Raw genomic sequence first — 17,143 nt, 5'->3', positions numbered from 1 at the left:
ACCTTAGTTTTTTGCTATAGATGAAAAATTAAAATCAATCTTGTGAGCAAAGAACTGGATTCTTTCTGTTGAAGCAGCTTTCAATTTCACTGAGATAATTTAAAACATATCGGCTTGGATCCAAATCACTATTTTAGGCAGACCCAAGGGCTTCTGCATATCCTGTCAGATTTTTGATTGGTCTTTTCTTTGAAAAGCAGATTTTCACAGCATATCACAGAAGGTATTTGAAGCTCTTGTCAATTTCAAAAGTGCTTTGACAAGCATCATGGGGGAGCTATGGAGAAACATAAGTTCTAAGCCCCCTTAGGCATGCATGTGGAACTAGTTGCACAGATCTATGAGCCACTGTGCTTGATGTTCTAAGCCTGCTAGATTATCCAAAACCATTGCTATGCAATGGGAATGCATCCAGGGCTCTGCTGAAACACACACAAATCACATTTCCAAACTACAGAACTGTTAAAAGACACAGCCGTCATACTGGACATCCATTAAATTGTAATTGCTAAGGTTTTGATAATGCAAATATGCTCATTTGGAAGAGTGGGACAAAATATTCAAGCATGGGAGAAAACTGGGATTTGAAGGAAAGAAAGAAAATAGAAACGCTTTGCTACCAGGTCTGGTGCCAAGTCCGTGCCCTCCTGGCCATGGGCTTACAGGACTCTGGGTCATCATTAATGGAAATTTTAAAGTGTGGGTGGCTTTCTAGAGCCAACTGCTGGTGCCAGATATATTTGCAGCTGAGGATACAGGCAGGTGTCAGTGCTGGTGGGTACAAGGCAAGCGTCATTTCCAATGGACCTACTGTAGGGATGGGTGAGAAATTCAATTCAGATAGCATTTCAAGCCTAATATATCAAATTTGCAGTTTCCAAAACAAGATGAGACCCAAATACAGCCATTCTTCGAAATTCAAATTTTGCAATGCAGTTCACCAACCAATGTTTACAAAAATGCATATGTTAGGGGAAAGAATGCATAAAAATGAATATATGAGTGAAAATAACATATAAATGCATTATATGATGAGAAATTTCTTGCAACAAAAATGTGTTTATTAGGATAAATTCTCACTAAAATGCTGGAGAACTTTCATTAGAATTTTTTTCAAACATCACAAATTGTTACAGAAAGGTAGAGAACTGAATTTAAGAATAGGAAAATGAGAAAATGAGAGCACCAAAATTGACAGATCTTTCTATCCCTAGCCTGCTGTCACCCTGCCTGTAGTCTCCACCCTGGACAGATGAGGAAAACAAAAATATCCGCACCCCTCATCAGTCCATCTAGCAAGAGGATGCCACTGGAAAGTTTCTGCAAAGTACCTTCCTGTGCTCTTGGTTTATCATTGCAAAAAGGAGGCCCCATGTTATTGTTGTATGGTGCTGTGGATCCCAGAACCAGGGACCTGGCAGCTAAACACCAGCTCTTTGCACAGAGGAATTTCTCTGCAATATGTAAACAGATAAAAACTGACACACATAATTAACAATACAGAAGTCTCCCAGCTATCTCCTGCTTTCAAAGCAAGAACAATTGGACTGAGGTCAAGAACCTCTCCCTTTCAAATGTTTGCAGCATCCTATTAATACAACAGGAAAACGGGGAGAGTAGAGCGAGTGAGCATCTTAAATTTTCCCGTCTTTTTAAAGGAAAAATTGGTCAATGCTTCACATAATTCCAGAAAGTTCGCTGCAATGCTTGCTATTCTTTCCCCTGAATTTTGGTCCCCTCTATGCAAAATGCATACTTTTTACCCTCTAAAAATATTCCAACTCACCCGTTTCCTATCACCATCACAAAACTAAAAAATGCATTAGTGACCCTTATGGAAAGCAATTTAGTCTTGTGTGCACTGGAAAGGTTTATTATTCTAGGTCACTACAGTTTTAAATGAAGGTTTAAATTGTGCAGTTTAAGAAAAGCATACGATTCTCTTATGGTAATGTACCTGCAATGAGACTAGAATAATTTCCATTTATCATTTGCAGAAAATGCAACACAGCCAATGATAAAATCCTCTGCCGTCTTTACAGATCTCATTATTTTCCTAAAGGATTTTCCATTATTGCTGATTTCTATTTACCTCTTGCTTCAATTACTATTTTAGATTAATTCTAGTACCACCACCCACAAGCCTATTAAATAGTAATTCCTCATTGGAATCAATGCGGAATTGCTGCATGCACTCACTATTCTGTCTGTTTTTCACACAGCTTTCATACTGTGGCTTGGATCCAGACCTTGCTACTAGCAACACAAATTCTGCTCAGGGGATGCGCCTGCTGGCTGGGGGGGGGGGTATGACTTTTGCTGACAAACCCTTCCACCTGAAGGTCTTTGTCCGTTCAGAAAATCTGCTCTGGAGATTTGTGGGACCCTCTGCAACAATATGTAGGCTGCAAAGGAAGGAGGAATTGGCAAAAGTTGCCTCCCACGCCTTAGGATGGAAGAAAGCCTTTTGTTTGCAGAACACTAAGTTTTGATTCCAGCCTGCTGTCTGTTGTGTAAAATTTTATATGGTGAAAATCATATATAAAATGAACTAGGTGTGAACTGTGTTAACATCATATTGCAAACTGCATATGTCAAGACTCATATTTCCTGTCTCAGAAAAACAAGTCTTGGGTCCTTGTCAGGCTTGCCTCAAATGCCTCCAACATGTAAATATTACAGCTGCTAGGATTTTAATCCAAGTCTTGGGAAAACTACACTTCCCAGGGGCTATGTGTATCTGGTATGCTGCACAGCTGCATGCTAGCCATTGGAGCAGGGATGGGAAGGCATCCTTCCTGTTCCACCTTTTCCCTCTTGCCATCACTGGGGGAGCAGCAGCAGCACTCAGATAAGTAAGTGGGATGAAAGAGAGAGCTTTTTTTTTTTTTTAGCAAAATGGATGGATGGATGGGATTTGGTTTGGAGGCTGTGTGGGATAAGCTCAGAAATTAATTTCAGCTGGCTCAGAAATACTTCATGGTATTTTTTGATTTGGCTGTTGAAAATGGTAGCTCTATTTCAAGCCAATCAGATTTGGATCTGAGGAAACTCATATCACTGTTGGAAACTCAGTTCAGTTCAATACATCAAGTCCTTAGTCCAGTGTCTGCTACTGACACTCAACTGTTACCACTATGCATGTGCTATGGAACTAAATAGTTATTCCAATAACACCGAAGACAGTCCACGCTATTTACTGCAAATATAGTCCACTTCAGGAATTTTACTCATGTGTAAAAGCAACATGAAATTGAGGCTGAGCATGTTAAGTTCTGTGTCCCATCATTGGTTCTTTCACTGTCCATGAGTTAGAGGGTGAATGTCTGAAGCAGGCAGCCTCCTGTAGTCATGATTCAGTAGAACACTGGTCTACAGGGTTCCAATTCATGCAGGGAGTCTCCATGCGTACTGGAGGCTCCCCTGTTCAGACGTTTGCCCTTCAACTTGTGAAGGGTGACAGAGATGAAAAATGAGGGAAGCAGGGAGAGACAGAAAGAATTTAACATGCTTGTCCCTATTCTCCCTTCCTCAAATGTAGAGATGTAAAATTTCCAGAAATTTTGCAGGCATGGGGGGGGGGATTTTTGTGTGTTTTTTCCTGGGAAAAAAACAGAAATTAATTTTTTAAGGACCTTTTACAGATCAAAAGTCACTTTGCTACTTGAGGAACATAAAATGTACTATTGGCTACCATTAAATTATCATGTTTGGTATATTAAAAGTACAGTTTATTCAGAAAAAAATTACAAATAAGTTTACCTTTCAATAGATATTATGTTACAAATGGAGCTACAAGCTGCTGAACTGTAAGGAACCCCACCATCTCTTTTGTTTTATGAGTTTATGAGGAGCAGGCAAAAATAAACAATAAAAATAGGAGAAACCATCAACATTACAGTAAAAAAAGAAAATGATTATATATTCTGGAAGTTATTATGTCTCCTCTAGGTGTCCACAGTCAGCAGACATAAAGCACTCATTTCCATAAAAAGAGCTGAGAAAAAGAGGGAAGAAAACCAAGACATTGAATTCTACATGAAATTTAATCTGTCTCATTTTCTGAGATATCAGTTTCAGATTCATCTGCTTCTTCATATTTGTAATCATATTTATCATGGACTTCTAAAAACTGAAAGTTTTCTCAGATTGAAACAAGCTTCTATACCCTTTCCCATGTCATAGTCCAAAATCTTCTAATTTTTCAAAACAACACAACAAAAGACCTTAGGGAAAGATGAAGGAAAAAACTCAGTTTTCACCCTAATTTGGTTTTTTTTTCCTGGGCCTTCATATCTCTACTCACATGTTGCTTTTATATGGAAGTAGAATGCCGAAAGAGGACTTGTATTGTTTATGGAACCCATTCTTACTTCCACAAAGTAGGAACGTAGTTCTACAACTGCATCTCCTGGCAATACCATAGAGCACTTGTCATTAATAGAAATGGGTCACACACACATGCATGTACATGCATCTCAGAAATTCCTCCACCTGAACTCAATTTTTATGAATCTACAATTCCCAGCACTCTTTGCACCAGCCATGCAGCCAAAGAAGTGGGTGGTATTAGGGGAGAGGAGGGACAGAGACATCCCTCCATTCTACTGATGCGACCAGAGCCTCAAAAAAGGCAAGAGGGTGGAAGGGATCTTGGAGGTAGGATGTGTGGCTGGATGTGTGGGAAGCAGGATTAACTGTCTCTCCAACTAAGATTAAAATCTGAAACAGAGAAGAATTTTCAAGGTGTGTAATGCTTGTTTCATCATAAGGCAAGCATTACAAGACTGCTCAATTTAATTTTCAATCTGTTCTTGAATAATGTTCAACATTACTAGTCATCAGTGGCCACAGCTAATGTGACAATATTATTAATGGCTAGGATCTGAAGAGCTGCTTAAGCTTACATAAAGAACCTATTCTATTTTTTGGCATTGGTCACATCGCATTCTAAACACTGCAGCATCAGAAATGGCACCCTACTGTAGGTTTTGCTTCAATATTTTTTTATGGGAACCATATCCTACCAAACCTAATCAGGACATTTCAGAAGTCTGTGTGTCATCAACACCTGGATCTAGACCAATTAAGTAGGCTATTTATATATTACCACTTTTTGCTCTCCCTTACGCTGGTTGAAAAAGGCAACAGCTGTGATGACTGATGATGCCATGTAAGAAGCTATAATGTCCAGCTGACAGATTCAGTACTGTATTAATCCATTAACAGCTTTGGGAGTGTAGCTGATGCCTTCAGCGGCATTATGCCTGGCTGTTCCACTAGCTGTAGGCCAGGCTATTGGGTTGTCCTTGTATAGGGTAGCTTTAACTGGCTGGTTTGTCTTGTTCTCCTAAATGCCAGTAAGATTTTGCTCATTTATGATTAGATGCAATTAATTGACTGTGACAGGCAACAGCAGTGGAAATCCCTAGTGTTTTCATGTTACTATTACGTGATAGCTGCCTGAATGTATAAATCCCCCAAACAAGCTTTCTGGGTCCATGATTATGCAAATTTAAGTAATTTTACTGATTGCATAACATATTGTAATTGCAATATGTTATTTCACTATATTTGGAATTTTGTTTTGCTAGTGAAGGTAAAGGGAAGGAAATGTTAAAAATTAATAAGGCTGGGATGAGGGTACAGGTCAATGTCAATTGATGGCTCCCAGTTAAAGCCCTTCACAGCCATGCTTTTGGCTTCAGAGCTCTTAAGGCTTGGTTTTATAGAGCAAAGCTCTAATCTGAAGCACAGAGAATCAGACTTTATCTCTTTACAAGGGGAACATGCAACAAAATGCTTCAGTGTGGAGTTTTCCTTGTTCAGCGTTCCAGCCAGCCACACACACGTCCAAGATACTCCATTCCCCCTCCCACAGTTTTCTGTTCTCCCCTACCCCCTAAACAGTTTTTGTATATTTCTGTAAACCTTGAGGATTCCTCAAAGCATGCTGATATCTCTCTCTTGCTTCTCAGTAGCTGTGTTTGGAGTATATTACCATCGTAACTCAGCACCTGAGTTCACTATTAGTATTTCTGACTTTATTATTTGTTGGGTTTTTAAAATATCCCATTATTATTTATTTAAATATTTTTATCCCGCTCTTCAGCAAAAAAAAAAAAAAAGGCTCCCAGAGTTGTTTACAAGTCACTGAAAAGGAGAGGGAGAAATAGACTGCCCTCAGGGTTACAGTGTAAAAAGACAACACAAAAGGAAAACAGATACACTTAAATAACTTCTTCCTTGTTACTAGAAAAACCCATGATGGTTCATAACCATCTATGTAAATCCCTATAATAATTGCATATGCATGTGTTTTACTGTATATACATTAGAAAGTAAAAGACACACCAGTCAGATAAAGTTAGCCGAAACCAGGACAGCCCATTGTCTGTTTCACATCTAATGGAAGACAGTCAAAATGGTACAGTGAATGCACCGGGTAGAGAAACTATGCACATTCAGTTTAATGTGTTCATGTACACAGCATTGTGAAGTGCAATCTGGAATCCTGGTTTTCCAAACGTCTTGTATGAAGATAGTCCTACATGCACAGGTCCATGCAGATGTTCTGCTGAGTGTGTGTAAGCCACCGGTAAGTCCGGCTGCCATAATCCTGCTTCCTTTCCATTCACTGTATACAGTTTGGATCTCTGCATAGGGATCTAATTACAAACTTAAAAAAAACCCAAGAAGTCAAACAAATACTTAAGAACATGTTATCGAAATCCTGCATGCAACAAAATCACAGATAACAATTCATTCAAAAATGTCTGTCAACGCAATTAGGGAGGCACTATAACTTTGACACATTTAACATATATGTAAGAAAAGCTCTGCCGGATCAAACCAAAAGGGTCTCTATTACAGAGTTCCATTATCCCCTACAGTAGCTATGCAGATGTCTATGGGCAGCCCAGAACAGAACATGTAGGCAATAGTCCTTTCCAGCTGTTCCCCCATCCCCAGCCAAAAGCTGGTATTCAGTGGCATACTTCCTCTAATTATAAATTATAATTAATGTTTAAAAAAACTGAAATATATTTTAGAACACAGAAACGTGCCTTATACTGAGTCAGATTATTGGTCCATCAATTTCAGTATTGTCCACAGTGATTGGTCACAGTGGCCCTCCATGGTTTCAGATCAGAGTCTTTTCCTGCCCTAGCTGGAGATAGAATCTGGGACCTTCCGCCTGCAAAGCAGATGCTCTAACACTGAGCTATGGCGGTTCCATTATAAACAGTTAAATATATTGACTGCTTTTCCTTAAAAACACACAAAAACAAAATCAAAGCAGTTAAACTATGAAAACACAAGAACCACCCATATCAATCAATGCAAAAAATGCAGAATAAATCCCAAAACATTTTAGCCAGTCTGTTGATAATTAAAGCATAATCCTTTTCACCTAAACTTCTGGAGGACAACAGAATACTTGGTTTATACGGGTGACAAAAACTACACTGCACTGTGATAAATATGGTTAGTTTCAGGGATGCCAATTGCCTTATCAAGCTCACTCCCTTATACTGCGGATATTGAGAATATGTATTCTCTTCCCTACCTACCTAGCAACACCCAATTATTTGTCTTTTCGCAGTCCATGGTATCCGCAAAGCTCTCCTCCAGCACCACATTTCAAATGAGTTTATTTTTCTCTTATCCGCCTTTTTCACTGTCCAACTTTCACATCCACACATAGAGATCGGGAATACCATGGTCTGAATGATCCTGACTTTGGTGTTCAGTGATACATCATTGCATTTGAGGACCTTTTCTAGTTCTCTCACAGCTACCCTACCCAGTCCTAGCCTGATTTCTTGACTATTGTCTCCATTTTGGTTAATGACTGTGCCAAGGTATTGATAATCCTTGACAAGTTCAATGTCCTCATTGTCAACTTTAAAGTTACAAAAATCTTCTGTTGTCATTACTTTAGTCTTTTTGACATTTAGCTGTAGTCCTGCTTTTGTGCCTTCTTTAACATTCATCAGCATTCATTTCAAATCATTACTGGTTTCTGCTATGAATATGGTATTGTCTGCATATCTCAAATTATTGATATTTCTCCCTCCAATTTTCATACCTCCTTCATCTTGGTCCAATCCCACTTTCAGTATGATATGTTCTGCATACAGATTAAACAAATAGGGTGATAAAATACACCCCTGTCTCACACCCTTTCTGATGGGGAACCAATCAGTTTCTCCATATTCTGTCCTTACAGTAGCCTCTTGTCCAGAGTATAGGTTGTGCATCAAGAGAATCGATGCTGTGGCACCCCCATCTCTTTTAAAGCATTCCATAGTTTTTCATGATCTACACAGTCAAAGGCTTTGCTGTAGTCTATAAAGCACAAGGTGATTTTCTTCTGAAATTCCTTGCTCCGTTCCATTATCCAATGTATGTTTGCGATATGATCTCTGGTGCCTCTTCCCTTTCTAAATCCAGCTTGGACATCTGGCATTTCTCGCTCCATATATGGCAAGAGCCTTTGTTGTAGAATCTTGAGCATTACTTTACTTGCATGGGATATTAAGGCAATAGTTTGATAATTACTGCATTCCCTGGGATCCCCTTTCTTTATATATTGAACTCTTCCAGTCTGTGGGCCATTGTTTAGTTTTCCATATTTCTTGACAAATTTTTGTCAAAATTTGGACAGATTCAGTCTCAGTAGCTTGTAGCAACTCTATTGGTATGCCATCTATTCCTGGTGATTTGTTTCTTCCAAGTATTTTACGAGGAGCTTTTACCTCACATTCTAACATTTCTGGTTCTTCATCATATGGTTCTTCCGTGAATGAATCTGTCATCCTTGCATCTCTTTTATAGAGTTCTTCAGTGTATTGCTTCCATCTTCCTTTTATTTCATCTCAGTCAGTCAGTGTGTTCCCCTGTTGATTATTCAACATCCCTACTCGTGGTTTAAATTTCCCTTTCATTTCTCTAATCTTTTGGAATAGGGCTCTTGTTCTTCCCATTTTGTTGTCCTTTTCTATTTCTATACAATAACTTTGTACTATATATAGGCAAAAAATTTGTGTAAGAGTATAATCCAATCTGCCCCCTTGTTTTCACCCATGTTGCATTTTATACCTTTACAAATATATGAACAGAGACTCTCTTCGGCATCTTTTAGAATTTCTATGTAGGTCAGAGAGAAAGTAAAGTAAAAGACTATAATCTTTATGCAAAAGTAGTGTATTCTTGAACACAAATGTCAATCAAAATGCGATCAAACATAGGGTAGCTACATTTGGAGACTTAAAGGAAACATCCCTTTGTGGGTTATTTCTGAACACAACTCCACAATCTACTGTTGAAGCTAGTAATTTAATTTGTATATATTTCATCTAGCTAATGAGCACCAGATGTTTGATCAAGAGAAGTAGACAAAAAGCTGAACAGAAGAGAAATGTCTTTACAAAAAACAAAAAATTACAGAGTTGTTCTTCTCAAAGTGCCAATGTGATTGTATAAATATAGCCATTTAAATTCTGTTGTTCTTTATATGTTGTTTTATAAAAGCAAGATATAGCCATCATTGGACATATTCTATAACTGAAACTGCCAGGTATGAATGGAATGTGTCATGAGCCCAGTGGAGAACTCTTGGCATAATGGATCAGAGGAGGAGGAGGAGGAGGAGGACTGGGATCCCAGGGAGGAGCCTTGTGGTCTGCAAAGGGAACGGTGTAACTGGAGAGGACTTCGGTAGTCTGCCCAGTGACAGCCCAATCCCAGCGGCACTGCCTGTGGTAGACGAGACAACAGTGGACAGTAAATCTCCCACTACCACACCTTCCGATCCTGGGCCGCCTCCTGCTCTGCCCCCAGTGCTGGAACAGCTGGAGATGAGAACAGGGGTGAAGTCTGGTAAAAAAACTGGCCAAGACATCTCCTCCCTCATCACCAAGGACACGCCACTGTCTGTGCAGGCATGAATAGACTGAGTCCACTCTCCAGCCCATTCATAGGAGGGCCTGTTTGATGGCTCAGTCCCAATCCGAGAAACAGTTCCTGTGCAAGCAGTATGCCCACCCTGAGCCTACTTAAGTGGTCTCAGCGGGTGTGTCAAACTGTTGCGACAACGTCTTTGCTTGAGTAGCCATGCCTAGAAATGCCTTATAGAGACTCGGAGAGCTGTGTAACCTGTATTCTGACATATGTAAAGCTCTAAAGTTAAATTCCTCATTAAAAATGATGGAGAAGAACACATCAGTGATCCCAAGTCTGATTCCAATGGGGTTAGCCAGGACAGAATGAGACTCTGAGTGACAGGGGATCTTGTAATTTGACCTCATTTTTAATAGGTTCCAGCCCCCAACAGGAAATAGTTTGCACTTCATTTCTACATCTTTCCGCTTCGCTGCCACTCCTGCTCACACCTTCCCTTAGCCATAAAAACCTTATCTTAGGGATTGGGGACAAAGCTAACAGATATTAGAGGGCTAACGTGCAGATAGGAACGGCCCCACAAGGCTTCTGTTTAGCTGAAAATATTGTACAAAACAAAAATGATTGGGGTTTTTTAGTTTCTTAGTTCCATGAACCCCTAGCAGGATATAGGCCACTCCATGTGCCATTTACAACTAAGCAGAAGCCTTGTAGGTCTTTCTTATGTAGATTTGTGGCTTCAGCCATCTGTTACTTTCTCCCTCCAAGGCAGCCATGTTTTTTCTAAGAATGTGCCTGGAAACAACAATACATCATGATATAGCATCACTCCCACGAGACATTCTGTCCTTAATTCAGAGGGAACACTACCAGGTTGCTGAAGGCAGCTTGCCTACCACTTGAAACAGCTGTGAAGCTTCTCATCTGTTAAAAAAACAAACATCCTTGGCCACCTCATTTTAAGTTAAGCCTGCCCCCATTCAAATGTTCTGAGATTTTCATACCTCCCACCCACCCACTCCAACAAACCCACAAAAATTTGAAAAAAGCCTTGAACCAAATACCTCCGTTTAGCACTCAGTTTAACAGTGTGGCAGTTTCTCCAGGGAAGGAACTGATTATAACATACGTATAGCAAAAGCTTTATAACAATAATATTCATGGCAACAGCTGCGCCTGTCAAACATAAGCCCAACAACATCATGCACAGTATTAGATATTTATTTCACACTGAGCTTATTAATGCCTAAATAAGAAGTCTACTGTTATTCATGTTGAAAGTGGTTAAGCAAAAGAGTAGTAGAACATCAAATTTGATTTCTGAATGTCTTTCTGAGCAAATTCATTCATTTTGTTTTCTCTCCACACGGCCAGCATTATCACAGCACACTAATTTTGGAAAGACATCAATAATCAGAACAGACACTCATCACCTAGCTATTTGATTTATGCACTTGAGAGCTTCTGGGCGCAATATACAATTCTCATAATGATCCATTAAATTGAATAGCTAGCTGAAGATTGGTCAGTGATTGTTAAGACATTTGTGCTAATCCAAGGGGGGAGGGGGGGAGAAACATTGTTCTATTGTTTTGATATTTGTGATAGCTTATCACCAGGAACGTAAATATTAACATTTCTATTTATCTCCAGACATTTCAATTACTCCCAGCGTAACTAGGCTAGGTTAACTGGAATTTGCTGTAGACAATCTTCAAGCACAAAAATTAACAATATACATTTTGGTGAAGACAGATTCAGAATTTCATAATTGGTGGGCAGTCCCTCCACAATAAACACACACCATACCTAAAGTCTGAGGAGAGGCGGATTGCATCAACAGGCTCTAATTGTGTAACTAATGGGACTGATCAGTGAAAAACTGTTCACACTTTTCATAGTGGCAAACAGCATCCTCACACTGGGATGCAAGATTACTAAAAGACTAATAGGCTTGAAGCCTAAGTTAAATTAATTTAAGGAAGTCCATGGATGAATGCCTGGGTGGCTTCTGGGGTGGAGGGGATGGGAAACTTTCCTTCCATGATCATTCTTAGGTTATCTTACCTTAGGATCCAAGCCCAAGTGTGGGAAGACCCCCTTCCCCAACAGTACTATATTTCACATTGTTCAGTTGGATAGTGACCACCCATAGACGCTTTACAGGGGACTCCAGGGTGGCAAATGGAAGGGTAAAAATCTTATTCTGCAAACGTATTAATCTTAGGTTTGAAGCTATAATTTGGTTTGCCTTATATACATACACTATTTCTAACCATATATACACTTTCCATCTATCCCCATTGTGTGGTTGCCTTTGAAGCACTTTCAGTGCAGCATTCTCTGGAGTGTCCTATTCAGAATATTGTGTATTTCCATTGCAACAAAACCTGTGCACAGACAAGAGAGGCCAAGCAGTTAAGCAGCTAGCTATGCTATTGGTTTTAATGTTTGTTTTAAAGGCAGGTGACACCCTTCAACCTGTCCTGCCAAGAATCCTGACTGAATAATGCTTTCATCCTCATGAAATAATCGGGGTAAAATATCATTTTTACAGACAAGAGTGGTGCTGGGGGAGAGAAAATCCAGAAATAAAATGGTACAGGTGTGGCTTTTATATTTTCATTCTATATATGTTGGCTGCTAACATTTTCTGATGACAGATGCCACCATTTCAAAACTGCATGGTTACATATTGCTCTCAATTGAGAGAGGACCAAATACAAAGCTAACATTTTGCTAATGTGAAAAGTATAAAAAAGAGACACTTTGTTGTTTGAAGGAAAAACATTGCACGGAGATGGTAAAGAGAGAAGGAAACAGAGAGGAAAAGCTCTCTTGATTAATTATTTTGGTGCAGCGTGCAATTTCTTTTTTAACATACAGAATGAGGCACTGGATTGAGGTACTATAAAAGTGCTTTTTCTCTTTAGCATTTCATTTTGTTCTGCCTCAGATTGAGGCAGAGCAATAACATTTTTTAAAGGAGTAGCATGACATAGTGTTACAGGATGCTTTCAAAACAGCTGCAGGCAACACAAGTTAAAAGTAAACTATGACACAATGTGGTATCAAAATATTGTCAGACATTTATACAGAAGAATTAATCTTTTGTAGTTAAAATTCTGCACTCTTTGTGCTAAATTGTAATGGAATTGTAAGTCTTCACTGAGCTAAATGAAATTCTGTTGAATTTTCTGACTGCATGCAATTTTGCAAATTCACTCTAGGAATGAACAGTTCCTTTATTTCATTCCTTTAATTATTCTATTGATTTGCTCTGCCCTATTATTCCATTCCTCCAGAATTAGAGCATGCGCAATTTGCAGCAGCTTGCAGTTGCTTCAGTTCACTTCCATCTCTCTCCTCCTCCCATCCACACGTTACTAACGCACATTTATATACTTTTTTTTAAAAAAACCTGCAGAATAATAGACCCTAGTAGTAGCTCTACTGTGAAGTCTTTGCTAAAGAAGTCACTTTGACACAGACAGTGGAAGTGTCAATTATTTGAAGGGAGGGGGAAAGTGAAATGATTACCTTAATGAAAACCTGGATATTTCCTGTTGCTTTTGAAGACATATAATACCAAAAGCTCAGTGTGCAAGTGGTGCTAGACTCTGCCCACCTGGAGCTCTTCAGATGTGCCTTTTCACCTCTTACGCCTATTGACTTGGCTTCAAGATAGAGAAATTGTCCTGCAATCAGAAATGAGATACAGGATATGAAAATTACAACAGCTGCTATGGAAAAAGGAAAGGAAAAGTACCACTATGGAGTGTATTGTACCTTCCTTAGTCATCTCGTATATTGCAAAGCACATTTTGGAAAATAGGAAGCATAATGGAAAATAGGGCAGCTCTATCAAGAGGTCAGACAAATGGTAGAAAACAAGTTTACCTATTAGTGTTTGTCTACCTATTTGTTCAACTATTAGTACCTATGCAATCACACACAGAAGGTTGTGTACTGTGGCTCACACTTGCCTATACATAGGACTGTATAAAAACTACTAAGAACAACCTCAAGCCCTGAACGGCTTCCATCACAGCCTCTTGATTGCTGCGAAACCTATATGAAACTCTTATGCCTGGTATATATCTGGTGGTAACCAGATTTTTTAATTCTGCTTTGTCAAGACCAGGTTGGTTTGGTTTCTCTGATCTTCTGCTCCACTCCTGCCTCACCTGTTCTCTCTTCCTATACCCTTTGGCCATGTGTACTCGTGGCTATGCACATATACCATGTACAAATCATACCTGGATCAATCACCTCGGCCCAACTCAACTGCCTCATTTGTTCCTGTTTTCCTGTCTAATGACAAAACCTTTCAGAACAGAAATAAATGCCTGGAAAGAATTCAAAGATGTAGAAAACATGGATGGAATTCAGAGGATGGCAAGAGGATACAGCTTCTGCCATGTGAGCTTCCTTAAAAATGAAAGGAAGTGGGTATGCTATGACTAATTAAATAGGGACTTGAGAACAAATGTACGATGGAACAAATTGAAGTTGTAGAATAACTTTCCACTGGAATTTAGGAATGGCTTGATAAGAACCTTGTAGATCAGCAATGCAACATCTACTCAGTAGTAAACCGCACTGAGTTCAGTTGAACCTACTCCCAGGTAAACCTTACTTTAAATATAGTTCAGAGAGTTGAGTAGCTTGGTGATTTCTGAAAACAAAAAGCTGGCTTTTAAAAATGGAATCAGTCAGCTGTTTTTAAAAAGCCAAATTCTATATTGATTATTCTTCTAGCTACAGCAAACTATATTAGATGATCCTCGGGTTCCTTTCCAGTTCAGTGTTTCCAAAGGAGCACACCAGCTTAGCAGGGGAAATTAAATAAGACCTCATGCAGAGATCTGGAGATGTTTAGAATAACTTCTCCATTAGATTAGCATTATCCTGCTTCTAAAGTGAAAAGATAGATTACAGAAAGAATCCATATGTGTATTCAAGTGTTGGTAATCACTTCAGTCTGACACAAATGTATAATTTCAATAAGGTGCTCTCTCATCCACCCACCCCCATCTGTAGAAACAGAGCTGGCTCCAGATTTGAGGGGGGCAGTTGCAGGTTTACCTAGTGGTAGGTGGCCAGTTTAATTTCTCATGATGTCCTGGCATGATGTATTCATAAGCATGGTGTAAAATTAAAATGCCTATCTGCATTTTTACAGGAAAAAAAAAGCATTGGGAAAATACACATTTTCAGGGAAATGTGTACACTTGGAATGCAGACTTACTGTGCGTTATTTAAAAAAAAATCCACACAAACAGGATAGAACGGACTTATGATTGAATACAAGTGAAACAGAAATAGGATGGAATTAGGCTGATCTGTCTGTCCCTTGGCCCCAGGAGCAGCTGCCCAAGGGTGCCAGGTAGATTAATTAAATTAAAGGTTAGATTAATGATGGTACACAATTTTACAGAAGGGACAAAATGAAAGAAAAATGTGCTCAGTTTATGCCAAGGGTGAGAAACTGGATCTGTTCAGTGGTCTAGATCCTTACCTCCCTCAACCCTGCAGTCAAGTTTGATAGGTGGGTGGGGCTGCCCATCTGTCAAACACCTGATGTCATTATGACATCAGGTGACAACTCCAAAGGGCTGGAATGAAGATTTGCAGGCCCAATTTGGATTCATACTCCACCAGCAGATGGCCTTTCCCCCCTCTGCATATAGTGTTAGGCAGACAATCTTGCTCATTGTCTCTGTCCTTTCCTGAAGGAAGGAGGCACAGGGAACCACTGACATTCCAGTTGCTATCCCATCAAACCCAGGATCCATTAGCATGCATTGAAACATGTATTTTAGGGCAAAATAAATTTAGAAATGTATACACTGAGATAACATGCATATTTAAATGGGTAACTTTGTGATATAACTTGCAGCTAAGTATTCAAATACAAATTTTCACACTTAAAAAAACTCTCTCCCAGATTAACGTAACAAATGTAACATGGACTGGAAACAGGCTGATCTCTCCGTCCCTATATGGCATCGATAAGCAGGTTTTTACTGATGATATTTAGTTAGACCCCAGACCTTACTTTGGTCCCCATCCCTATTGTAATCAAGCCTCTGTGTATGTAATTGAAATAAATAGTTCTTCTTCCCATGCCCACCTGAGCCTTCAACTTCCTTTCTTTCCTCTGTTGTCTTCCATGTGTTGAATTCTAGTTTGCAACATCCTTGGGGAAGGGATCTGTCCTTTTATAAAGCATCTTTGTAAAGTGTTGTGCATGCAGATGGCACTATATAAGCAAACCTATTTTTTTATTGCTATAAGAGCTCATAATTCAGGAGATCCCCCCCCTCCCCAATGTGGATATGACTTCAACATTCATTTGTTGTTTTTAAAGTTTGCAACAATATTATTGGGAAATGAATGCTGCTTGTGCCCTATGAGCATCTCTACCTGCCCTGTTTTTATCTCTTTCCTTTTGGATTGCATTCATCTGGACCTTTGTTCTGTTACAAGCCCGTCCCTTCATTTTTCATGTTGTGACTGGTTACCCAGTTTCAGTCCTTCAGTTGACTGGATTGGTTGGTCATCTGGCACAGATGCCATGGTACATGTGATATTGGTTCTCATCAGTGCCCAAGAAACAGATGTGCAAGTGCCTCAGGGGGAAAAAAGTGGCACTGTGTGAAAGCAATAATTAAGAAGAGACTGCTTTGCAAAACAGTGTTTTCTGATATAATGGCATTATAGAACAGTCTTCTACATTAAGAATTAAACAAAATTATGTATTCATGACATGACCCTAATTAGATTTAGAACTTGCCCTGCATTGCATGGGATGTGGCAATAAGGTTTGTGAATGTGGATAAATTCCCTGTGCTGAAGTGGCAACGTACCTCTCCAATTTCCAAGCATGGAGTCATCAGAAGGCCCGAGGTTTTGAGGTGAGCTAGTTCCTATAACCCAGTCAAAGTTATCCGCTAGGGAATTCTGCCAACCACATATACCATTTTCAAAAGTGCAGGAGGTCCCACATTCTCTCTCATCAGTATAATCCCCACAGTCATCCTCAAAATTGCAGCTTTGTTCTGGTCTGTAACACTTGCCATTGAGACATTCCAAATAACCATGTAAGCAAGAGCCTGAAAAAAAACATACACAGACAGCAGTAATGTAGTGGCAAATTCAGAAGTATAGAGTCCCTTAATGATAGTCACAGCCATGCCCCTCCCCCTTTTTTGCTGCTGGGTTAAGAATGAGA

General features: G+C 39.4%; 1 protein-coding gene across 4 annotated transcripts in view; it reads right to left on the bottom strand.

The window, feature by feature from the left end:
* The window catches only part of LOC133365140 (MAM and LDL-receptor class A domain-containing protein 1-like), a 319,039-nt gene that overhangs the window by 195,281 nt on the left and 106,615 nt on the right, over window positions 1–17,143 (bottom strand). For all 4 annotated transcript variants that reach the window (XM_061586590.1, XM_061586591.1, XM_061586592.1 and 1 more), the window contains 2 exons: window positions 16,779–17,024; window positions 13,447–13,604 (listed from right to left, as the gene is read on the bottom strand). In XM_061586590.1, coding sequence (XP_061442574.1) covers window positions 13,447–13,604; window positions 16,779–17,024 — 404 coding nt within the window. The remainder of the gene's footprint in view (window positions 1–13,446; window positions 13,605–16,778; window positions 17,025–17,143) is intronic.

Source organism: Rhineura floridana, chromosome 10, assembly GCF_030035675.1.
Source record: "Rhineura floridana isolate rRhiFlo1 chromosome 10, rRhiFlo1.hap2, whole genome shotgun sequence".
Lineage (NCBI taxonomy): Eukaryota > Metazoa > Chordata > Lepidosauria > Squamata > Rhineuridae > Rhineura > Rhineura floridana.
This window is presented reverse-complemented; position numbering and strand designations above follow the sequence as displayed.